Below are 26,846 nucleotides of genomic sequence, written 5' to 3' on the forward strand. Positions count from 1 at the left end.
CATCTACCGCAGAATCGGTGATATTGGAAGCAGACGAACCAAACAACGACATTGATCCCGACTCAACCTTGCCAGAAGAACCTGATATCCCAAAAGAGGCAATATCCAGACAGAATCAGGAAGCCTCCTCAAAGACTGAACTTATAATTGCTTAACTTCAACTAATGTATCTAGCAACCGTAATTGTAATTGTAATTAGTTATTATTTAGTTGTTAAATGAATGTTATGTACTGTTTATCTAAAAGGGGAGGAATTGTTGTGTATGTCCCTTTAAGGGAATAACTGGTCTCAGACTGCAGTACCGGCAGTGACCATCCCTGTATAAAAGGCCCTGGCAGGCTTCTGTAGTTTCAGTTTCCAGATTGTCTCCATTCAGTAAAGACTTGTTAAACCAACTCCTGCATTCTGTGTCTCCATTAACACACGGATTTAATAAAGGTGAGATAGTTTCTAGGGCACCGATGTTGCTGCTATAGTTGGCAGCTGCAGGTGAGATGACAGAAGTTATCTGTCAATGGTGAGAGAGGTTGTTCCAATGAGGTGGCACTGGACATACAGTTGGCTCTAAACTCTTGCAAGCTAAAGAAGTCTCTATATGTCTTACAAATGCAGTAACCAACAGTTTCTGTGCTCTGAAACTGACCATCTGCAACATGGCATCTTTTACATCACTTCTGCAGCTGTCAGGTTAACAGAAACATCCGAGCAGACTCAACTCACGCCAGGGTGAGCTGGCGTTTTCCCCGAGCAGTGGGTAACCCGTGGGTAGCATGTAAAATTGGAAGCCTCAAAATACCATTAAATTGGCTGTTAACAAGCCATTTAATGAGCTCTATTGTCTCCCCCGCCGCTTGGTGTCGGGTCAGTTCTCCATTGACAGACGTGACACCTGGGAGACTCACGTGGCGGCGGGTTGACTGCGGGTTTCCTGCCAAACCCGATCTCTGAGCGCCGGTAAAATCCAGCCCTGAGAGTCAGTAAGCAAGGTAGAATAGTTAGCATTACGTAGGTGGTTAGGTTCTTATAGTGGTAGGCACGTCCACTGTAAGCTGCGCTGTCTCCTGCGTGGACTGCCTCCCCCAATGCCCATTCAAATTTTTGCGCATGTGCGCTATCTACAATGGAAAATCCAGTGAGCGACCTGCGCGGGACCTTATAGAATCATAGAGTTATACAGCACAGAAAGAGGACCTTCGGCCCATCGTGTCTGCGCCGGCCATCAAGCCATATCTATTCTAATCCCATTTTACAGCACTTGGTCTGTAGCCTTGTATGCTATGGCGTTTCAAGTGCTCATCTAAATGCTTCTTGAATGTTGTGAGGGTTCCTGCCTCTAGCACCCTTTCAGGCAGTGAGTTCCAGATTCCAACCACCCTCTGGGTGAAAATGTTTTTCCTCAAATCCCCTCTAAACCTCCTGCCCCTTACCTTGAAACTATGCCCCCTGGTTATTGACCCCTCTACTAAGGGGAAAAGTTCCTTTCTATCTACCCTATCAATGCCCCTCATAATTTTGTACACCTCAATCAGGTCCCCCTTCGGCCTTCTCTGCTCTAAGGAAAACAACCCCAGCCTGTCCAGATGACTGCGCAGCCGAACATTGGTGGTAGGAGTTAGATTGGATTAAATCACACTTTGGACATACAGAGATACAAGACCCAGCAGTTAGGTGTAGGCTCGTGCGAGAATAGAATGTTAATTGCTGTATGAGCACCAGAACGTCGGGTGAACAACAGGGGAGTGTAAAGGAAGAATAAGCCTCTCTGTAATAAATATCTAGAGAGATAAGGAAATGATGTTCTGAAGGACAACTGTGGTCATTCACGTGTATGAAATGTCCAGAGAACAATAAACAGATATTAACACTAATAAGCATGCACGAGAGGGGGAGGTGGTCTACGTGACTGTTAACGCACTTGCGTATTGACTCTGTGTATTATGCATTAACCGCACGCATTAGGAATGTGCTTATGTACTAACCTTATGCTTACCTTTATTAATTAACCATATATAAGTGCAACACACCAATGCATTTTAGGAACTCTACCTAGTCCTGCAAAAGGTTGCCATGTGCAGTCAGAGGACTCAGCTTGCGAATCCTCGATGAGTTCTTTGTTCGTGAAGCAAAAACATTTACTTCGATTTCATGAACACGGCATGTGATGAGTTGTATTACTGTGTTTATTAATAAAGGCTATTAATCAGACATCTCTCTATCTCTTGAGACCACACGACAGCTTTAAAAGTAAAGGACAAGGGTTATCCTAAGCTGAACACAAAGTGGATCTTTTAACATGTGCAGATTAAATTTCTTTTAAAATATGTATTCATTCATGGGATGTGGGTGTCACTGGTAAGGCCAGCATTTATTGTCCATCCCTAATTGCCCTCGAGAAGGTGGTGGTGTGCTGCCTTCTTGAATCGCTGCAGTCCGTGTGGTGAAGGTACTCCCACAGTGCTGTTAGGTAGGTAGGTAGGATTTTCAGCCAGCGACGATGAAGGATCGGCGATATATTTCGAAGTCAGGATGGTGTGTGACTTGGAGGGAAACTTGGAAGTGGTGGTGTTCCAAGCACCTGCTGCCCTTGTCCTTTGACCTGAAACGTTAACTCTGTTTCTCTCTCTACAGATGCTGCCTGACCTGCTGAGTATTTCTAGCATTTTCTGTTTTTATTTACTTTCCCACCTAGCTTTGTATTGTCAGCAAAATTGGATACACCACACTCGGCCCCCTCATCTAAGTCATTGATATAGATTGTAAATAGCTAAGGCCCAAGCACTGATCCTTGCGGAATTTCGCTAGCTACACCCAGCCATCCTGAATATGACCCATTTATTCCTACTCTCTGTTTTCTGTCCATTAACCAATCCTCAATCCATGCTAATATATTATCCCCAATCCCATGCGCCCGAATCATGTGTAACAACCTCTTGTGCGGCACTTTATTGGATGCCTTCTGAGAATCCATATATACTACATCTACTGGTTCCCCTTAATCTACCCTGCTAGTTACACCCTCAAAAAGCTCCCCTAGATTTATCAAACACAATTTCCCTTTCATAAAGCCATGTTGACTCTGCCTAATCACAATGGCCCGTAATTTCCGATCCCTACGGGTGTCTACGAGTAAAAACTGGCACTTCTGATCTGTCAAGAATCCTCTTGACAGGTCGCACGCCTGCCCTGGAGAAGGGCCTCTGCAGGGGGAGATTTCCGCTTTCTGCAGAATCTCTGCCCGCTGAAAACGTTAAAAAATCTTATGCCTGATAAAGGCCTGCTTTTACTAGCATAAGAGTTTAAGAAAGTAAAAAAATAACTTTTTTTCAACTCATTTATAATTTAAAAATACTTTTAAAAAGGTAAGTTTATTTTTAGCCCCATAAAAAACTTCAATTATTTTTTTCAAAAAATTAAATTTTTGTTTTAAATATTTAATTTAATTTAATTTTAACTCATTTTAAAAACGTGATAGGTTTTTAAAAATGTATTTAATGTTTTGATGTCTTTTTCAGTGATCCCCATTCCTGTAGGCCTGTCAAAAGTATGAAGGGGGATTCCCTTCTCCCATTGGCTCGCCTGGCCCACATGATCCCAGGGATGCTGTGCAGCTTGGCACAGAGTGAACAACTGGGAGTTTGGTAAGTGTGGGAGTTCGGTGAAGTCAAGAAAGGAGGTGCTTGCTTTTCCTAATTTCTCCCGCAGAGCGGCGGCGGACCTAAGCGAGAGCAGACTGAGGCCCAAGAGCGGGGATAAAAGCATCAGCAGACCTGCATCAACAAGAGAAAATGGCAGTGTGACATCACAGGTAAGCCAGTTAAGTATTTGGTAGTGACTGTGGGCTAAGTTTTAAGTTAACATATAGCTAAACTTTAAAAACTAAACTTAATTTAATAAACTAAACGAGGTAAATAATTTGATTAACACTAAACTAATTAATTAAATAAATAAAATAATGGGAGAACAGGAAATGTGTTGCTGCTGCAATATGTGGGAGCTTGTGGACATTTTTGTCCAGGGCAACTACACCTGTGGTAAGTGCCTGCAGCTCGAGGACCTTTGGCTCCGAGTTGAGGAGCTGGAGTCCGAGCTGCAGACATTGTGAGGCATCAGGGAAGGAGAAAGCTACCTGGACCTTTTGCTCCAGGAGGCAGCCACACCCCTTAGATTAAATACTTTAGAATTCAAACGTGGTCAGGGACTGGAGGGTGTGACTGCAAGTGAGGCAGGTACGGGGATCCAGGAGATAATATTGTAGGAGCCTCAGTCCCTGCACTTGTCCAATAGGTTCGAGGTTCTTGCAACCCTTGTGGACAAATGCTGGGACTGCAGGGAGGACGAGTAGACTGACCACGGCACCGTGGTACAGGAAGCCGTTCAAGTTGGGGCGGGGGGAGAGTAAAAGTGAAGGTGGTTGTAGTAGGCAACAGTATAGTTAGGAGGATAGACACTGTTCTCTGCAGCCAGGAGTGTGAGTCCCAAAGGCTATGTTGCCTATGGTAAAGGACATCTCCTCCAGGCTGGAGAAGAACTTGGAGTGGGAGGGGGAGGATCCAGTTGTTGTGGTCCACGTAGGTACCAACAACATAGGTAGGACAAAGAAAGAGGTTCTACTGAGAGAGTTTGAGCAGCTAGGGACTAAATTAAAAAGCAGAACCACAAAGGTCATAATCTCTGGGTTATTACCAGAGCCACGAGCAAATTGGCATAGGGTCAATAGGATCAGGGAGATGAATGCATGGCTCAAACATTGGTGTGGGAAAAGTGTGTTTCGATTTGTGGGGCACTGGCACCAGTACCGGGGAAAGAGAGAGCTGTTCCGTTGGGACGGACTATACCTGAACCATGCTGGGACCAAAGTTCTAGCGAATCGAATAACTAGGGAGGTAGATAGGGCTTTAAACTAAATAAAGGGGGGGGAGGGGGAGGGTCCCGGGGGGAGGGTCCCGGTGGAGAGAAATCTAGAACGCTAAAGAGAAAAGACAAGGAAGCAGTGCAGGGAAGTGATTGGGGTAAGGATAACCAGATTGTGTCAGGAAGGGACAGAGCATACAAACAAAGGAGTGCACTAACAAATAGGGTCTAGGTAAGAAAAAATAGTAATAAGACAAATAGGGCCATAGTACAAAAAAATGTTAAGATGTCTAAAAATGTTAAAAAGACAAATCTAAAGGCACTGTATCTGAATGCATGAAGCATTTGTAATAAGCTAGAATAATTAACAGTGCAAATAAATGTAAATGGATAGGATATAATTGCGATTACGGAGACATGGCTGCAGGGTGACCAAGGCTGGGAGCTGAATATCCAAGGATATTCGATATTTAGGAACGACAAGCAAAAAGGAAAAGGAGGTGGGATGGTGTTGTTAGTAAAGGATGAAATCAGCGCAATCGTGAGAATTGGCTCAGAAAATCAAGATGTAGAATCAGTCTGGGTGGAGCTAAGAAGCACCAAGGGGTAGAAAACATTGGTGGGAGTTGTCTATAGGCCTCCAAACAATAGTGGTAATGTAGGGGATGGCATCAAACAGGAAATTAGAAATGCATGTAACAAGGGTACCAGAGTAATCATAGGTGACTTTAATCTACATATAGACTGGCCAAACCAAATTAGCAATAATACTGTGAAGGATGAATTCCTGGAGTGTGTACGAGATAGTTTTTTAGACCAGTACGTTGAGGAGTCAACTAGGGAACAGGCTATCCTAGATTGGGTATTGTGCAATGAGAAGGGGTTAATTAATAATCTTGTTGTGCGGGGTCCTTTAGGGAAGAATGACCATAACATGATAGAATTCTTCATTAAGATGGAAAGTGAAGAAGTCCAATCTGAAACTAGGGTCCTAAATCTAAACAAAAGGAAACTACGAAGGTATGAAGAGTGAGTTGACTATGATAGATTGGGGAGCTTCATTAAAAGGCACGATGGTGGAAAGGCAATGGCTAACATTTAAGGAACGAATGCATGAATTGCAACAGTTATATATTGCTTTCTGGCGCAAAAACACAAAAGGAAAAGCGGCCCAACCATGGCTAACAAAAGAAATTAAGGATAGTATTAGATCCAAAGAGGAGTCATATAAAGTTGCCAGAAAAAGTAGCAAGCCTGAAGATTGGGAGCAGTTTAAAGTTCAGCAAAAACAGACCAAGAGATTGATTAAAAGGGAAAAAAAAAGTATGAGAGTAAACTTGCAAGGAACATACAAGCGGACTGTAAAAGCTTCTACAAGTATGTAAAAAGAAAAAGATTAGTGAAGACAAATATAGGTCCCTTACTGTCAGAATCGGGAGAATTTATAATGGGGAACAAGGAAATGGCTGAGCAATTTAACAAATACTTTGGTTCTGTCTTCACAGAAGAGGACACAAATAACTTCCCAGAAATGCTAGGGAAGCTAGGGTCTAGTGAGAAGGAGGAATTAAAGGAAATTAGTATTAGTAAAAAAATAGTGCTGGAGCAATTAATGGAACTGAAAGCTGATATATCTCCAGGGCCTGATAATCTGCAACCCAGAGTACTAAAAGAGGTAGCCATGGAAATAATGAATGCATTGGTTGTCATCTTCCAAAATTCTATAGATAATGGAACAGTTCCTGCAGATTGGAGGGTGGCAAATGTAACCGCATTATTTAAAAAAGGAGGGAAGAGAGAAAACAAGGAACTACAGACCGGTTAGCCTAGCATCAGTAGTAGGGAAAATGCTAGGGTCTGTTATAAAGGACGTGATAACAGGACACTTAGAAAATATCAATGGGATTAGACAATGTCAGCATGGATTTATGAAAGAGAAATCTTGTTTAACAAACCTACTGGAGTTTTTTGAGGATGTAACTGGTAGAATAGACAAGGGAGAACCAGTGGATGTAGTGTATTTGGATTTTCAGAAGGCCTTTGATAAAGTCCCACATAAGAGGTTAGAATGCAAAATTAAAGCACATGGGATTAGGGGTAATATACTGGCATGGATTGAAAATTGGTTAGCAGACAGGAAACAGAGAGTAGGAATTAATGGGTCTTTCTCGGGGTGGCAGGCAGTGACTAGTGGGGTACCGCAGGGATCAGCGCTTAGGCCCCAGCTATTCACAATATATATCAATGATGATTTGGACGAGGGAACCAAATGTAATATTTCCAAGTTTGTTGACAACATAAAACTAGGTGAGATTGTGAGTTGTGAGGAGGATGCAAAGAGGCTTCAAGGCGATTTAGACAAGTTGAGTGAGTGGGCAAATACATGGCAGATGCAGTATAACGTGGATAAATGTGAAGTTCTCTACTTCGGTAGGAAAAACAGAAAGGCCGAGTATTATTTAAATGGTGATAGATTGTGAAATGTTGATGTATAAAGGGACTTGGGTGTCCTTGTACACCAGTCACTGAAAGCAAAGATGCAACTGCAGCAAGCAGTTAGGAAGGCAAATGGTATGTTGGCCTTCATTGCAAGAGGATTTGAGTACAGGAGCAAGGATGTCTTACTGCAGTTATACAGGGCCTTGGTGAGACCGCACCTGGAGTACTGTGTGCAGTTTTGGTCTCCTTACCTAAGAAACGATATACTTGCCATAGAGGGAGTGCAGCGAAGGTTCACTAGACTGATTCCTGGGATGGTAGGACTGTTGTATGGATAGATTGGGTCGACTAGGCCTGTATTCACTAGAGTTTAGAATAATGAGAGGGGTTCTTGTGGAAATGTATAAAATTCTGACAGGGCTAGACAGACTGGATGCAGGGAGGATGTTTTCCCCTGGCTGGGGGCTCTAGAATGAGGGGTCACAGTCTCAGGATACGGGGTAGGACATTTAGGACTGAGATGAGGAGAAATTTCTTCACTCAGAGGGTGGTGAACCTGTGGAATTTTCTATCACAGACAGCTGTGGAGGCCAAGTCACTGAATATATTTAAGAAGGATACAGATAGACTTCTCGACACTAAAGGCATCAAGGGGTATGGGGAGAGAGCGGGAATATGGTATTGAGATAGAGGATCAGCCATGATCATATTGAATGGTGGAGCAGGCTCGAAGGGCCAAATGGTCTACTCCTGCTCCTGTTTTTCTATGTTTCTATGTTTGCGAACCGCATGCGCCCCTGGGATATGTGGGCCCTGCGTATTTCATCGTGGAGAGGCCCAGGAGCGGAAATAGCTGGACCTCGGGAGCCTTCAGGTAAGGATGTTGATTTTTTTCCAGATCAGAGGCCTCCGCACACAGGAAGCCTCCGATCGGAAAATACGGGCCATTATGATTTTCCAAGCTTGTTCTGAAGCACAATTCTTCAGCACTACAGCTGGGATGTTGTGGGGGCCTTTGCTGTTCCACTTATATGTGTTATCTTGCAACTGATCCACTATAACCCACTTTTAATTTTTTTTTGAATCACAGGAGTTGCAGTCCAGAATTACATAGAACATACAGCACAGAAACAGGAATATTCAAGTTGGCATGCTATTTAAGACTTCTTCACTAATGAGGAATGAGTGTAAAATGTCAGCTCATTTTCTTTCCCTTAGCAGTCAAGATTTCTTCGACAGGATAGCATTTTGCACTGACAACTGCATCCATTGTGAACTACTATAAAAGAGATAGCTTGTCAGGAAAGCCCAAATGACTTACCAAGATTAGATAGTCATGAACTTTTCACCCCCACAAATTTACCCTAGCGACCATGGTGGCACGGAAGATTCAGAAGACAGGTCAGTGTAGATTATGTAAAAGATCAGGGAGATCATTAAATTGCCCCCAAGGTCAATTCTCTGCCAGTGAATAATTAATGACAATTTAAAAGTAAGGAAGAACTTTTTGCTATTTTACCAAAAATTGCCTTTTAACTATGCAACAAATGAGCTCCATTAAATCTATCTCTGGGGCACTTTGAGCTTCTTCCTTTCTCAACAGTAAAACAACTAAGGCAATAATAAAGTAGATGGTGAAAACATTATAGCATGCACAGCCATGGAGTCAACATAGCTTTGGGTGTAATAACCAAGTTATTTTTATTAGATCACACTTGGAGTAGTTATTCAGGAAGAAGATGCGATGCTTTGTGTTCTGTCATGGAACAAATTAATTACTAGATCAGATCCAATATTTGCATAATGTTGGAATTGTGTCCGATCTTCAAAGGAAGTTGTTTTGTGTCAGATGATAATTTAGCATTCCTGTGGCATTTAATTGAGCTGAATCTTTTAAATGTGAAAAGAATCAACTTGTTTTCAGTATATTTAATGCTGTAGAGATGAATCTGAATAAGCACTTTAGAAATAGGTTGCTTCCACCCATTTTCCATAGGCCTGAGCTGTAAGCAGCAGCCAAGAACTGTGAAAGGCAAACTGGGGAACCTCGCTGCTATCAGAGGGTGCAAGAGAGCTTGAGACCCTTAACGTTCTATGCTGCATCTAATATTGTATCTACCAATTTAGCATGAGTGTCAAACGCCTTGGAATTTTAACCCCCCAGGGAAAGGGGGGATTAAATTCTTAACAATCTGAAACCCGACCCCAATGTGCCTACCTTCGGTTTAACCGGGTGGGTTGGGGGGGGGGGGCAGCCGTGTAACCAGTTCTCGAGGAGCAGCAAGTCAGTAATTTAGTTATGTTAATGAGGTTGCATGCCTCCGATTTTAGCAGCCCTTTAGATTTAACGGTTGTGGGCCGGGTTTCCAAGGGTTCGGGAAACCTGGCAACCGAAGCGAGGCGAGAATGGCCGGGTCCAGCAAGTAAGTGCTTTTTAAAGCACTGCTTGTGGGCCAGTAGGAGAAGGACTGCTTCTCCCCCAGACCCCCAAGCTAACCTGCTGTGATACGCTTCCCTCCCTCCCTGTAATCTGCCGGACTCACCCACTCTGCGATCTCTACACCCACCCCACCCCCCAACCCCGCCGCCGTCCCCACTCCGTAATTTCTAACTCCCTCCTCTCCGGTCTCCATAGCTGTAGTTTTCTAGCACAGGCCTTCCTGCCTGACAGCCAGCCAGCCAATCTCTCTCAATCTGGCTAGCTGCCAGCCAGGAAATGGAGAAAAAAAATTCAATTAGTTCCTGCCGTTAAATATGGCAGGACCTCTGCATTTCTGGGTTTCCTGGCCGCTACGTGTACCGTCCCTGCTCCATCCCCAACTCCCCGTATTATAAGAACATAAGCAATAGGAGCAGGAGTAGGCTATTCGGCCCTTCGAGCCTGCTCAGCCATTCAATGAGATCGTGGCTGATCTTCTGCCTCAACTACATTCACCGGTCCTATCGCCATATCCCTTGATGCCCTTACTAGTCAGAAATCTATCGACTTCTGTTTTGAATATACCCAATGACTGAACCTCCACAGCCTTCTGGGGTAGAGAATTCCAAAGATTCACCACCCTCTGTGTGAAGAAATTTCTTCTCATTTCAGTCCTGAATGGCCTACCCTTTATCCTGAGGCTGTCGCCCCTGGTTCTAGACTCCCCAGCCAAGGGAAACATTCTCCCAGCATCCATCCTAGCAAGCCCTGTAATAATTTTGTATGCTTCAATGAGATCCCCTCTCATTCTTCTGAATTCAAGAGAATACAGGCCTAGTTTACTCAATTCCTTCTCATACGACAGTCCCGCCGTCCCAGGAATCAATCTCATGAACCTTTGTTGTATTCCCTCTATGGCAAGTATATCCTTCTTTAGGTATATCAGGGTCCATGTGCTTGACTATGAATTATTCTTTTGAATGTGTTATGCTCTCATATTGTTTCCAGTTGTAGCCTATTTAACAGCTGGTATCAGGCCCAGACTACTCCATAGATTTTATTGATATCCCTCTGTGAACAGCCAATCTTTGTGTTCATGAGGAAGGCATTGCGTACCCTTTGTATAAAATGAATCAGAACAGACAAAGAAACTAGACTTGAATACATTATGATTAACCCATAACCAGAGCTGACTCAAAATCAAGTTATGACGATAAACATTTGCAGTGCATCAGAATTGCACATCCAAGGATCTTACTTTATTTTAAGCGGTAGCGTTCAGAACTTTTCCCTCATAAGAGTTTCAAAAGCGTGAAATAAAGGACACGAGCATAGATAAGGACTCATCAAGGATTGATGTCCCATTCCTCATTTGGGATTTCTACAAAAATATAAATCTATTTGAAGGAATATACAGTGCAATCTATTTTTTCTTATTTTGTTTTTGATTTAAAGTGAGACTTTCCTTTTATCAGACTGCATATGACACGGAAAAACTACTACAACAACAACTTGCATTAATATAGCACCTTTAAAGGTAGTAAAACATCCGAAGGCGCTTCACAGGAGTGTTACCAGACAAAACTTTGCACCGAGCCACATAAGGAGCTATTGGGATTGGCGACCAAAAGCTTGGCCAAAGAGGTAGGTTTTAAGGGACATCTTAAAGGAGGAGAGGTAGAGACATTTAGGGAGGGAATTCCAGAGCTTAGGGGCTGGACAGCTGAAGGCATAGAAACATAGAAGATAGGAGCAGGAGTAGGCCATTCGGCCCCTCGAGCCTGCTCCGCCATTCAATGAGATCATGGCTGATCAACCAAAGTCAGTACCCTGTTCCTGCCTTCTCTCCATATCCCTTGATCCCTTTAGCCTTAAGAAATATAATCAACTCCTTCTTGAATATATTTAATGAATTGGCCTCTACTGCCTTCTGTGGTAGAGAATTCCACAGGTTCACCACTCTCTGGGTGAAGAAATTCCTCCTCATCTCTGTCCTAAATGGCTTACCCCTTATCCTTAGACTGTGACCCCTGGATCTGGACTCCCCGACCATCGGGAACATCCTCCCAGCATCTAGTCTGTCTAGTCCTGTTAGAATTTTATAAGTTTCGATGAGATCCCCTCTCATTCTTCTAAACTCCTGCGAGTACAAGCCCAATCAACCCAATCTCTCCTGATACGTCATTCCTGCCATCCCAGGTATCAGCCTGGTGAATCTTCGCTGCACTCCTTCCATGGCAAGAACATCCTTCCTCAGATAAGGTGACCAAAACTGCACGCAATACTCAAGATGTGGTCTCACCAAGGCCCTGTACAACTGCAGCAAGACATCCTTGTTCCTGTACTCAAACCCTCTCGCTATGAAGGCCAACATACCATTTGCCTTCTTAACCGCCTGCTGCACCTGCATGCTTACTTTCAGCGACTGGTGCGCAAGGACGCCCAGGTCTCGTTGCACTTCCCCTTCTCCCAATCTATTGCCATTTAGATAATAATCTGCCTTCCTGTTTTTGACACCAAAGTGGTAACCTCGCATTTATCCACATTATATTGCATCTGCCATGCTTCTGCCCAATCACCCAACCTGTCCAAATCATACTGGCTGACAATGATGGGTGAAGGAAATTGGGGATGCACAAGAGGCCAGAATTGGAGGAACGCAGAGTTCTAAGAGGGTAGTAGGGCTTGAGGTGGTTAGAGAGATAGGGAGAGGCGAGGCCATGAAGAGATCTGAACGTTAGGTTGAGAATTTTGATTTCAAGGCGTTGCTGGACTGGGAGCCAATGTAGGTCAGTGAGGACAAGAGTGATGGGTGAGTGGGACTTGGTGCGAGTTAGCATGCGGACAGCAGATTTTAGGATGCATTCAGGTTTAAAGAGGGTGGAAGATGGGAGGCCGGCCAGGGGAGCATTACAAAGTATTTACAGCACAGAAACAGGCCATTCGGCCCAACAGATCCATACTGGTGTTTATGCTCCACACAAGCCTCCTCCCAACCCTTCTTCATCTAACCCCATCAGCATATCCTTCTATTCCTTTCTGCCTCATTTGCTCATCTAGCTTCCCCTTAAACATATCTATGCTATTCACCCCAACTACTCCTTGTGGCAGCGAGTTTCACGTTCTAACCACTCTCTGAGTAAAGAAGTTTCTCGTGAATTACCTACTGAATCTATTAATGACTACCTTATATTTATGGCTCCTCATTCTGGTCTCACCCACAAGTGGAAACATCTCTACATCTACACCTTCAAGCCCTTTCATAATCTTATAGACCTCTATCAGGTCACCCCTCAGCCTTTTCTTTTCTAGAGAAACGAACCACAGCCTGTTCGATCTTTCGTGATAGGTGTAACCTCTCACCTAGTGCAGGAAACTTTTTTTTATCCGGCACGGACGGGACTGACGTGGTGCCGGTTCATCAACAATTCCGGATAACCGAACGCTATAGTAAAAGATACGGACCTTAGAGCTCCGTATAAAGCAACAAACCCTGTTGCTTAGCAACAGTTTCAGAACAACGTCCACAAGTTGCAAGCGTCTCTGTAGCTTAGCAACAACTGCAGCCACACCCTTGCCTTCCTCCATTTGTTGCTGTGCAAGTAATAAAAGTTACCTGAACCGACTCCTGAATTTTGCCGGTTAACCGACATTTCCGGTTATTTAGGTGCCGGTAAATCGAAAGTTTCCTGTATGTTGTTTTTATAATATGGAGACCAGAACTGTTCAGTGTGGTCTAACTAAGGTTCTATACAAGTTTAACATAACTTCTCTGCTTTTCAATTCAATTCCTCCAGAAATGAACCCCAGTGCTGTGTTTGCTTTAGGCCTCATTAATCTGCGTCGCTACTTTTAGTGATTTGTGCATCTGTACCCCAAGATCCCTCTGCTCCTCTACCCCATTTAGACATTTATTTTGAGAAGTTTGTGACCTCATTCTTCCCACCAAGATGTACTACCTCACACTTATCTATGAAGTTCATTTTGCCAATTACATACCCATTCTACAAGTTTATTAATGTCTTCATGTATTTTGTCACAGTCCTCCTCTGTATTAACCATCCCCCACCCCACAAATTTTGATGTCATCCACAAATTTTAAAATTGTACTTCCGATTCTTGAGTCCAAATCATTTATGTAAATGGTGAACAACAGTGGTCCCAGCAAAGATCCTTGCGGACCACTTCACACCACTCACCAATCTGAGCAACTATCTTTAACTCCTACTCTTTTCTGTTTTGTAGCAAGCCTGTATCCATTCTGCTACTTGTCCTGACTCCACATGTTCTGTCTACTATGCGGTAGCTTATCGAAGGCCTCTTGGAAATCCAAATATATGAAGTCTACTTACCCAACCTGTTACTTCTTCAAAGAATTCCGTACAGTTGGTCAAGCATGACCTTCCCTTTGGAGTCCGTGCCGACTACTCTTATGTTTTCAGTTTCTAGATGTTTTTCGATTGCATATTTGCAGAATGATTCCATTATCTTTCCTACCACCGACGTTAAACTAATTCGTCAATAGTTGCCTGGACTTGTTCTATCTCACTTTTTATATACAGGAATCACATTAGCTGTCCGCCAATCCTCTGACACTATTGCCTTTTCTAATGAATTTATCTATATATGTAATAGTGCCTCAGCTATCTCTTCCCTAACTTCTTTTAAAATGCCCAAGATTATAATAGTCAAGCCAACAAAAGCATGGATGAGGGTTTCAGCAGCAGATGGGCTGAGGCAGGGGCAGAGATGGGCCATATTATGGAGGTGGAAGTAGGCAGTCTTGTTGATGGAGAGGACATGGGGTCGGAAGTTCAGCTCAGGGTCAAATAGGACTGCAATAGAACTAAAGTGAATTGAACCAAACTGTAATAGGCTTGCAAATTACAACATTTTAACTGGGCAGGGCCCAATGTTCAGGCAAAACCAAATTGGCAACATGTCACCCCATTGGAGATATGTACTTGGAAATTTTGGATATTAAGGGAATTTTTTTAGATATTAAGGGAATTAAGGGTTTTGGGGGTAGTGGGGGAAGGTGGAGTTGACATTGAGGATCAGCCATGATCTTATTGAATGGCAGAGCTGGCTTCAAGGGCTGAATGGCCTACTCCTGCTCCTATTTCCTATGTTTTTATGAGAAGAACATTTCTAGAATCTGGAGAGAAAAGGACATAGGTCCCGAAGTTCCAGAAGTGTGGTGGAGCAGGACTTTCATTCACTAGCTGAAAATGACGTTGCCCTAATCCCAAATTGAGCTGATGGGGATATTTAAATAAGCAATGCAGGCAGACCTCATCTGTACAGGTGCATCAGAGGCATCCACCCCAACAGTTGTCTGCAAAAATGGAGGTGCGCCATGCCGATCCAACAGACTGAACAAGTGGCCCTTGAAAGGTAGAAGACTCAAAAGTTATTTCAAGTGTTCTCCTTCCTGCAGGAATTAAATGGGCATTGTAGAAAGGTACCAGGCCCATAATGGGAGTCACCCCAGTTCTCAGACTCAGGAGAGTATAATGGGTAGAATTCCCCAGGATCCCCCTCAAAACAATCTTTGATTGTGGAGAGGGATACACTCTTGTTTCGCCCTCAACTGAAATTTTGGCCAAATTTTACACAGGGAGGAAATCTGCTGGTTTGGAAATCTCCTCCAGTCTTTAGTTTTTCCCCAGCCTGTGGAATTTCCGTCCTATGGTTCAGTTTGGTTTTCCTGTATCTGACCCAAATTTCTTGAACTGTAAACTCAAATTTGCAGGCACTTAATATTTTAATGAGAATTGAGTTTAAATGTAAGTTAATAAAGGTTTTCTTCAAGAGATTGCTAATGGCTCCCATGGGCAAATTAGCAGGCATTTAGGTAAGGCCAGATTAATGCTGCGATCTCTGAATGATAAAGCAGACTGTCTTTTTCCTGAGCCCTTTTCTGATGCCACAGTGACTAACTTTGTGAGAGGTCGTTGTGGGAGAGAAAACCATCATCTTTGAAAGTGGTGTTCTGTTGAAATTTGGTTGGCAATTTGTGGATGTTTTCCACTTTTAGAAATCCGGATGTTATGCTTGCCACTTTTATACTATTTTAATGATAATTATTACAAATGCTAACGACTTCAGTTTCTGCTAGGTGAGTTTGGTCTAGACTATAGGATTTATTCAGTCTAGCAGAAATCTGGCCAATCAGGACTCACCTACAATAACATTCATTTTGTACTTCTCAAATGACTTGATGGCCATTTAACTATTAAAGCAATGGCCAAGAATGTTAATACGATAGCAAAATACTGCGGATGTTGGAAATCCGAAATAACAACAGAAAATGCTGGAAAAACTCAGCAGGTCAGGCACCATCCGTGGACAGAAATTTTGAAGAAGGGTTCGACCCGAAACGTCAACTCAAATTTCTGTCCACGGATGTTGCCTGACCTGCTGAGTTTTTCCAGCATTTTCTGTTGTTATGCCAAGAATGTTAATCCTGCTCTGAATAGCAGAAAATAAATTAAGCATTGAAATTACACAGCCTAATTATCTGATAACACTGTTTGCCTGATTTTGAAAGACAATTTTAATATCTCAGACGCGAGACCTCAAGTATTTACTCTCATACGCAATCAACATCAGAGATTTGAAATCAGAAACAAAGATTAAACTACAATCCAAGTTTTACAAATTGTATGCATCATCTACTTGAGTAGATTTCATCGAAAACTGTGGGGTAATAATACAACAACATTTGCAAACTGCGGGTAGATGTCATGTGATCAGATGTCACGTGACTGGACGTGTCATGATCAAACGCGACATGGTCAGGCTTCACGTGATCAGACCTCAGGAATACATCAAACCAGAAATGGCAACCCTACCTAGGTTTCTCAGTTAGAAAACATAACATAAAAATTGTTGTGAGTTTCTACAAAGCTACTGGGCTTCATTTCTACCTCAAATTGTTTGTCACCTACTTTATAAGGAATGTTACCACAATTTACATATTTTAAAAACTGCATATTCAGGATTTGGTGAATTATCCTGCCACTGTATGCATAGATGTACCAACTGGTTGTCTAAGTTCCCTCCAAACATGCACCATCAACATGTAAAATGGACCATTGTTTTACACCACCAGTAATCAAACTACAAAATAGGATGAGAAGGAGCAAATGTTACAGCCAAACTATAATAATAATTGGGAATTAAATTGAGAAATGAGGAAAGCTAATGAAACGTTTCAGATAAACTTTGTGTTGACTATACTTCTTTTGTCAAAGGAGTAATCCACATGTTTCAAAATGTTATGCATCATTGTGCTAATACAATCTTATTTTAACAGGCTTACTTCCAGTAAATAATAGAAGAAATCCTTAATAGGATTTTGTATTAGATGACAATTTTTGGAGTGTAGGTACAATATGAAATGTGGAATGTTTTCAAGGATGATTCTCAGTAGAATTCAATTCACACTGAATATGATCTGCTAGATTAACAGGAATAAACCAGGACTTACATTAACAATAGCTTCTTTAGTCTGTGCCATGTCTGAGATAACTCCATCTGTTATAATGAGCAGAACAAAGTACTGTGAGCCATCTTGTACTGCTGCTGCATATCTGTAGAAACCAGACAAAGGGGGTATTAGAAAATGACACCAATAATTAGAACATCTAGCTGGGTTAAGTTCATACATTTCTGACTAGCTTGGACAGATTGCATTATGCAAGCTATTGACCTCTCCCTGGGAACAGCATATAATAAAATGCAATCATTTACATCTACACAAAGTAAGTGTCCACTTCAGACAAATGATTCATTGTGCTGGGCCTCAAAAGGTGAGAACTTGACTTAATCAATATGTAATGAATCCTTTGTAGCTCTACATTATTCACAGTGCGCCCATTGCTGCAAAAAATGTGACTGGATTTGACATTAAATATGGAATGCAGGAAGGATTTTAAAAAAAACACACGCTTAGGAGATTCCACCCCAAAGCCCCTCTCCTGTCCAATCTGCGTCCATAGTCCCTGCCAAAGGATTATGCTCGCCACCCCAACGCGCCCCTCTCCTGTCCAATCTTTCCCCATAATTATGTGCTGTTACTCTCACAATGAAAATCAAGATGATACAAAGACATGGGCCTTTCCTTTGATGTGAAACTGGTTTATGCGCATCACTGGGAATGGACCAGTTTGATCTCACGGTGGGGGGGGGGGAGAAGGTATACCTGTAGTTTCCAGGAGTATGCTTTGATTTTCAATTTGACAGCAGAAGTTGTCATCTACACAGTTGATCAGGTAAGCAGAAGAAAAGGAGAGCAGATAAATTGCAGGAGTGATAGGCAAGAAGATTGGGGGGTATGAGGGTGTTAAGAGGCAAGAAGATTTGGGGGGGGGGGATGAGGGTGTTAAGAGGCACAAAGACATTTGGTGTAAGCAATGTAGGGGACAGGAGAATGATAGACACAAGCAAGCAGGCCACTGGTTCACAGTGATCATAAGAGTCAAAGTCTGTTTTTATTACATAAGATTCCAGGATTTTTATTGATCTTTTGAAGATTTAATTCTCCAATTCCATCCATTTTTTCTGTGAAAGCCAGAGGTCTTACATTGAAACATAGAAGATAGGAACAGGAGTAGGCCGTTCGGCCCCTCGAGCCTGCTCCGCCATTCAATGAGATCATGGCTGATCATCCAAATTCAGTACCCTGTCCCTGCTTTCTCCCCATATCCCTTGATCACTTTAGCCTTAAGAAATATATCTAACTCCTTCTTGAATATATTTAATGAATTGGCCTCAACTGCCTTCTGTGGTAGAGGATTCCACAGGTTCACCACTCTCTGGGTGAAGAAATTCCTCCTCATCTCTGTCCGAAATGGCCTACTTGCAAAGTAGGAAACATTAAAAGAAGAGGAATTAAGAGAAAGAACAGTGGAAAAAAAGAAAAACACAAGTAGCAGAAAAGATGGAGAGCCTGAAAAGAATTAGAGTAAGAAAACCAAGGTGCACAGGGCACAAGTCAGCCTTTGATAGATTGTATAATGCAAGTTATTGACCTCTTCTTGGGTGCATAATGAAATAGAATCATCAGAGGCTGGCTGCAAAAGCTCCATGACACTGAACGATAAAATGGAGGAGCAGTGGAACTGACAGACATCACTGTGGTCCAAATAGCTGAGCAGGGAGAGAAGGAAGCAGAATCGTTGGGTGCATCATTGAGGCTGTGGGAAGCAAGAGCAGAAAAAAAGCATAGGAGTGTGCTATTCTACATTTGTGGAGGGAAAGCGAAGCCAAGGAAACAAAAAACATAGGGCAGGGTTTTCCCTGCGGAGGCGGGAGAGCTGGTTGGTGGGTTATGGCCCCGCTCCCATTTGTAGCTGCTCTCTGAAAATTATGTTCCGTAGATTGGTCTTGTTAAGCCCGCCCTGCGGGGTTCCCGGCCAATTAATAGGAAGCAGGTCTGATGGCGTCATCAGCCGGTTTCCTTAAAGGGACCACGGCCACATTGATTTTGACAGTTGTGCTGTCAGTGTTCTACAGCATTGGGATGCTGCAAACACTGTCAAGCACTGCACAGAGGTACACGGCTGCACCCAGGCTCTTCCATGACCTAGTCCAATCATACCAACTAACAACACACATGGGTAGGCACTTGGATGTGTTATGCACTGTTCATGTAAATTTTCTGTTAATATGTTGTCAAACGTTGAAATCTTTATTTTCAACACTTTGCCTTATTGTACAGATTTGTGTTCACCTTTGGAAGTGTCTTTGTGAGTTGCAGTGAATGGTGGAACATAACGGTGCCCCCCGCAATGGTGATGAGTGTGATAGGAACAGCTTGGACATTGTAGGGATGCTTTATGGTGCTGGTGCGGGGTGGTGCCAACCTGGCGCATCATGTGGCAGTCAGGGTGCACAGCGTCAAGTGAAGTAAATCTGGCTATGGTGATGCCATTGCTGGCCTCCCGGGCAGCAATGTGGTAGGGTGCTGATGCCCTGTGTCCTGTGCAGCATCAGGTGATTGCGCAGAAGGTAGGTGTTGTTGTTGGTGATGTTGGTATGCCTGGTGATGTTGGTGTTGGGGCTGATCGTGGAGGGATTCAGAGGACCAAGGTGAGATTTCTTCAAGGGCACTGATGTTGCTGGAATAGATGGCAGCTGAAGTTGAGATGGCAGAAGCGATCTGTCAATGGTGAGGGAGCTTAATCCAAGGAGGTGACAGTGCATATAGAGTTCACAGCACACACTTACAGCCTCCAGACAGATCAAATGTCCAAATCCTGAAATCAGACACTTCTGACATTTTAAGGTGAACAGATGTGAGAGTTCAGCTTTTATACTGCAGTTGCAGCTGTGAACTATGCAGCTCGCTGCTACTCCCGACATACCTGACGTGATCTCCGAACGTTGTGAAACCCGTTGAAAATCTGCGAAAATAGGAAAAGGCTGTCCAAATAGCAATTAACAAGGAGTTAAGCTTGGTGTCGGGTCTGTTCTGAGATCGCAGACCCACAACACTCTTGAAACTCACACGGAGACGGGATCGAGGCGGGTTGACAACCCGCTGTCAATCATTTTGAATTTAACAACTGACCCGCCTCTGAACCCGCCCTTTGAGCGCTGGCAAAATCGCAGCCATAGTGTGGGAACAGTCAGCGTGGGAAAAGTGAGGCCAGGAATAAACTATAAAAGGGATCAGTGGAACAGAATGCTGCAAATTGGCAGTTGCAAAGCTGGAAAGCACTGTACAGTAAGTAAACAAGGGGGTGCAGGTGGGAGTGTAGGGGATAGAGAGAGTACCAGTCATAAGTCTGCAGCTGGTGTGACATACCTATTTAATTTTGTGGTGAGGTGGTATAAGGCCAAGAGAGGAAAGGTGAATGTGGACAAGTGGCAGAGGCAGAAACAGATTGGCACTCCGCAGAGAAAAGTGTGGCAGAGATGCTGGAGGGCTGGAGTGCCTGCACTGCCGAGGGGTGCAGAAAAGGCCAAAATAGTACGAGAGCAGCCAAGGAAGACCACCTCAACGGCACAGATGTGTGTTCAAGGCAGACTGCAACAACCAAACAAGTCACCATATTAACAGTCAGAGGGGACAATCTGCGTACAAAAGTGGGTTAGTACAGATAAAGAATTAAGGGGCCACGGATACTGAACTATAAGAATATGATATGTTCTGTGAAATACACTGCACTAGGGGTGCATTCAGACTGTAGCAACAGCTTGGTGTAAGACAATCCAGACCCACTTCTTAATAAAGCTATTACTTTAACATTACCACCACATGGTTCTTGACCAGTAGGTAATTAAGAATATTAATAGTTGATGGAGTGGGTAAGTGCACGAAGATGGTGATCTGTTGGAAGCCTGGGCTCAGTTTCGATTCCCATGTGTCTGTTCAAACCATTTCTGCTTTTGTAGGATCTACTGTCTTTGGTACTTTCCTTTTGACAAGACATATTCAGATGATAGATAAGTTGAAACATATGCCCAATTTTTCTTGGTTTATTGCCACTCGAAAACTTATTGGAAATGGTTAATAAAAATCTCATTCAAAAAGTTTGATTTAACATGTCTTTAATGATTTTGGACTCAATGACGCACAAATTGTAAATACTACGAGGCAGGCTAAAAGCTTGGAATTTGGTGCAGCATAAAAATTAGTGTACAGAGCAAATATAGTAGTATGGGACCGAATAAAGCATAAGATTTTGGCCCTAAAATTGTTCATCCCTGCATCAGGGGATGCTCATTTCATAGGCAATACCGACATTAAAATACAAGACATGTTATATTGGGTTTTGTCCCTTTTACATTGCTATGGGATATCCGGGGATTCCTCAGAAAGACAGCCCTGGGCTGTTGCCTGGCAAGCCATTTAAATGAGTTGGGAAGGGGTATGCCCAGCTTTTTGGCCTCATTTTTCCATTGTTGTATTGACAAGGCATCCATTTTCAGGGGTCCCCAAAGAAGCCGGTGGTGAGACTTGTGCCTGGAAATGCTTCATAGAGTCAAAGGAGATCAGGCAGCAAGGCAAAGGAGGCCACCAAGGTAAATGCTACCTTTCTCTTGCAACCACGCAACACTTCTGTGGGCAGAAATTTAACAGGACCAGCCACATAAATACTGTGGCAACAAGAGCAGGTCAGAGGCTGGCTATTCTGCGGCGAGTGTCTCACCTCCTGACTCCCCAAATCTTTTCACCATCTACAAGGCACAAGTAAGGAGTGTGATGGAATGCTCTCTACTTGCCAGGATAAGTGCAGTTCCAACAACACTCAAGAAGCTCGACACCATCCAGGACAAAGCAGCCCACTTGACTGGCACCCCATCCACCACCCTAAACATTCACTCCCGCCACCACCGGCGTACCGTGGCTGCAGTGCGTATCATCTACAAGATGCACTGCGGCAACTCGCCAAGGCTTCTTCAACAGCACCTCCCAAACCTGCAACCCCTACCACCTAGACGTACAAGGGCAGCAGGCGCTTGGGAATACCACCACCTCCAAGTTCCCCTCCAAGTCACACACCATCCTGACTTGGAAATATATCGCCGATCCTTCATCGTCGCTGGGTCAAGATCCTGGAACTCCCTCCCTAATAGCACTACGGGAGTACCGTCACCACAAGGACAGCAGCGGTTCAAGAAGGTAGCTCACTACCACCTTCTCAAGGACAGCTAGGGATGGGCAATAAATGCTGGCCTTGCCAGCGACGCCCAGATCCCATGAATGAATTTTAAAAAAAGATGTTGTGGCTGCTGTTGGGGAACAGCAGATTCTCTGCTGGCAGTCACAAAATCAATTGCAGCAAAAATTGATATTTTATTAGCACTGTAGAGGAAAGAAAGGGAAGACCTGGCCTACCCTCAGGTGTAGCACTGGAGGTGCTACTAAAGCAGGTTCAGGATAGGAAGGTCTCGCTGTTTGAGGCAGAAGCGCACCCTCCTTATTGGAGAATTGCCTGCGAGGTGATGGGCAAAAGGACGACTATGACTTTTACAGGAATTGGGAACGGAAGAGGAAAAGGTTTGACCGCCTCAGGAAAAGATGACTGAAGATTTACATAGACAACGTAAATGGGTAAAGTATGCATGCCATGAACAGTTTCCTCTCATTTGTTTCAGCTTAACTGAGGGCATATGCAAAGTACTCAGCCAGTGTTACAGCCCTTTTACACATTTACCTGCACACTCCTACTGTTTCAAGTCGAGCTTTGTAACTTCCACTAAATGTGGAACTTTGATGGCCGATTTCAACCATGTCCGACCTGGTGATGAGAAGAGCCAGGGCTAGAAGAGGCTCAGAAAGGTGACTATGTTATTTGTTTGTCTTCTTGTAGGGCAGGAGTGCTCCTCTGGTCCTCACAAGGAAACCTTGTGCTTCCCCTGCCTGGGCTTCCCTCCCCCTCCCATAATGACCGCTTGACCCCCCCACTTACCTGAGTGCCGGGGATCATTCCTTCAGGCCCCTGGTGCTGGCTTCCAGCTGCCTGATATCCTGCTCCTGCCTGCTAGCCAGCTAACGCTTCCTGCCAGGTTCGGGCGGGACACTAATTATGCAGATAGGGTCCAGGAGTTAAAATCTCCTGGGCCTCATGCTACAGAGGGTCAGATAGTTTACTACTTGCCTCAGCCTCCAACAACTTGTATTTATATAGCACCTTGAATGTAGTAAAACGTCCCAAGGTGCTTCACAGGAGCGTTATCAAACATAATTTGACACCGAGCCACATAAGGAGAAATTAGGGTAGATGACCAAAAGCTTGGTAAAAGAGGTAGGTTTTAAGAAGCATCTTACAGGAGGACAGAAAGGTAGAGAAGCAGAGAGGTTTAGGCAGGGAATTCCAGATCTTAAGGCCTTGACAGCTGAAGGCATGGCCACCAATGGTTGAGCGACTAAAATCAGGGATGCTCAAGAGGCCAGAATTAGAGGAGCGCAGATATCTCGGGGTGTTGTGGGGCTGGTGGAGATTACAGAGATAGAAAAGGGCGAGGCTATGGAGGGATTTGAAAACAAGGATGAAAATTTTAAAATCGAGGTGTTGCTTAACCGGGAGCTGATGTTGGTCAGCGAGCACAGGGGGGAATGGATGAAGGGGACTTGGTGCAAGTTAGGACACGGGCAGCTGAGTTTTGGATCGCCTCAAGTTTACGTAGCGTAGAACATGGGAGGCCAGCAGGGAGTATGTTGGAATAGCCAAGTCTAGAGGTAACAAAGGCATGGATGAGGGTTTCAGCAGCAGATGAGCTGAGGCAGGGGTGAAGAAGGGCGATGTTACAGAGGTGGAAATAGGCGGTCTTTGTTATGGCGCGGACATGTGATTGGAAGCTCATTTCAGGGTCAAATATGACACCAAGGTTGTGAACAGTCTGTTTCGGCCTCAGACAGATACTAGGTAGAGGGATGGAGTCGGTGGCTAGGGAATGACCGGCCACGCAACTCGCGCCAGGGAATTAAAATCAGGGCTATGGTTGCGCTTGCATGTAAAGTTGTGCCTACAAAGCAAGGTTTGAACAGTATCTAGGTGCATGGTGCATGTTCATTTACTCACATACAAGTTGGGATGCAAAGTAGGTACCTGGGTATCAATACTTGTACCCTTCAAACATCACAAGTTCTCAAAGGCCAGAGTGTTCCTTTTCAGCATCACCCATTTGATATGGGCTCAGTCATGACACAGCGTATTCCTCATGAGAAACTCAGGAAATGGTGCCTTACAGTGATTTGAATGCATTTGCCATATTTCAAGATTTTTGCTTCATTGAAATGATGTTCAGGTTAATTTATATTATGATGCTGCTGTGCAATTAAATTTGATTCACATGGGCTTAATGTCCCAAAACACACAAGTTATTCAGGATATTGATTCAGACCTTCTGCGGGGGTACCAGACAAAGAAGTTAACAGAACCATGTATACTCACAACAGCATATTGATCTGAGACAGGGCGAGGGACGAGCACAATCAAAGGATATTTGCACCTGCAATGTCAGAACACCTTCCCTTCATTTAGCACGTCAGGGGTCTTAGCTAAACAGGCAGTGTAGCTGCCATGACTCTCAAACCAGAGGCAAGGGGAAGGCTTCTGATCAAAGTTGGTGGCCTTGACTGTCAGCTTGGCAAGCTGATTGCTTGACATGGAGAGCGGAGAGAGGAGTCAAAGGCTAAGTTTTTGGCTTAGACAGAGATCGCTAGATTTTTGAATATTAATGGAATCAAGGGATATGGGGATAGTGCAGGAAAGTGGAGATGAGGTAAAAGATCATCCATTATTGAATGGTGGAGCAGGCTCGAAGGGCCAAATGGCCTACTCCTGCTCCTATTTCTTATGTTCTAATAACGTGGGTGTTATAAATCTCATCATTCAAGAAACTACTCGTGAAATAACGCTGGACAGCCAGCTGGTGGCGCCGTCCAAGGAGTATAAATACTCGGGCGTCGGCCCCAGCTTTCCAGGGACATTTTGTAAGACAAGGAACTAGTGAAGTACAACTAGACCTCCATGTTCTGAAACAAGTTGATTAAAGCCTTGCTTTATGCTCAAACCAAGTGCGTAGTGAGTTTTATTACATCAGTGGGATACCTGTTATTTTTTATGTTATAAAGAGTGGTATTAAATCGATCGAATTTCACTGAAAATTGTATTCTGCACGTAACATAGAGTCATAGAGTTATACAGCACGGATAGAGGCCCTTCGGCCCATCGTGTCCGCGCCGGCCATCAAGCCCTGTCTAATCTAATCCCATATTCCAGCATTTGGTCCGTAGCCTTGTATGCTGTGGCATTTCAAGTGCTCGTCCAAATGCTTCTTAAATGTTGTGAGGGTTCCTGCCTCCACAACCCTTTCAGGCAGTGAGTTCCAGACTCCAACCACCCTCTGGGTGAAAAAGTTCTTTCTCAAATCCCCTCTAAACCTCCCGCCCTTTACCTTGAATCTATGCCCCCTAGTTATTGACCCCTCTACTAAGGGAAAAAGCTCCTCAGCATCCATCCTATCTATGCCCCTCATAATTTTGTACACCTCAATCATGTCCCCCCTCAGCCTCCTCTGCTCCAAGGAAAACAAACCCAATCTGCCCAGTCTCTCTTCATAGCTGAAGCGCTCCAGCCCTGGTAACATCCTGGTGAACCTCCTCTGCACCCTCTCCAACGCGATCACATCCTTCCTGTAGTGTGGCGACCAGAACTGCACACAGTATTCCAGCTGTGGCCTAACCAGTGTTTTATACAGCTCCATCATAACCTCCTTGCTCTTATATTCAATGCCTCGGCTAATGAAGGCAAGTATCCCATATGCCTTTTTTACCACCTTATCCACCTGTTCCGCCGCCTTCAGGGATCTGTGTACTTGCACACCCAGATCCCTCTGACCCTCCGTCTTGCCTAGGGTCTTACCATTCATTGTATATTCCCTTGCCTTGTTAATCCCCCCAAAGTGCATCACCTCGCACTTTTCCGGGTTAAATTCCATTTGCCACTGTTCCGCCCATCTGACCAACCCATCTATATCATCCTGCAGACTGAGGCTACCCTCCTCACTATTTACCACCCTACCAATTTTTGTATCATCCGCGAACTTACTGATCATACCATATATTTGTTGGTTTCAAATTGGACTCGTCTCACTAGAGTGCTTTTCAGTAGGTCTTCTAAAAGATAGGAGAATGTGCAATGTGCAAGGACATGTGCAAGGTTACTATATCCAGTACACATAACATGGGGTCTTACTGTTATTGTCCTGGGGTTACACTATCATACAACTAGATTTGGGGCAGTAAGGGTATACTCCTGATTGTATGGAAGCAGTGAGATGCTGAACTCGAGGGAATATCTAGTGCAGGTTCAAAATTTGTAACAGCGTTATTACCATTTTGAAGCTCTTGCACATTTTTGAAATATAACCTGTTGGAAAATTGTCAATAGTACATATAGAGTGAGGAGTGGGCAAAAGGCCAAATTGCCTGCTCCTTCATGCTGGTGCCACTGGCCATGCAGACTGGAAAATCTGCAATACTCAGTCCTGAACTGAGTTGGACTAAGGATCCCCGCGCTTTGAACCTGTAAAAAAGGTGTTCTCTTCCCGCCTTTTGTCCAAACTAGATGCAGAAAACAATTTGTATTGATTTGTAAGCTGGCAAACAATAAC

General features: G+C 43.9%; 1 protein-coding gene across 2 annotated transcripts in view; it reads right to left on the reverse strand.

Annotated features, from left to right (window-relative positions):
• The window catches only part of LOC147105205 (copine-8-like), a 776,136-nt gene that overhangs the window by 76,089 nt on the left and 673,201 nt on the right, over positions 1-26,846 (reverse strand). For both annotated transcript variants that reach the window (XM_086011336.1, XM_086011335.1), the window contains one exon: positions 17,206-17,308. In XM_086011336.1, the coding sequence (XP_085867462.1) occupies positions 17,206-17,308 (103 nt within the window). The remainder of the gene's footprint in view (positions 1-17,205; positions 17,309-26,846) is intronic.

The sequence above is a fragment of the Somniosus microcephalus genome, chromosome 18 (genome assembly GCF_052327205.1).
Source record: "Somniosus microcephalus isolate GS21.2 chromosome 18, FLI_Smic_1.0, whole genome shotgun sequence".
NCBI classification, from domain to species: domain Eukaryota; kingdom Metazoa; phylum Chordata; class Chondrichthyes; order Squaliformes; family Somniosidae; genus Somniosus; species Somniosus microcephalus.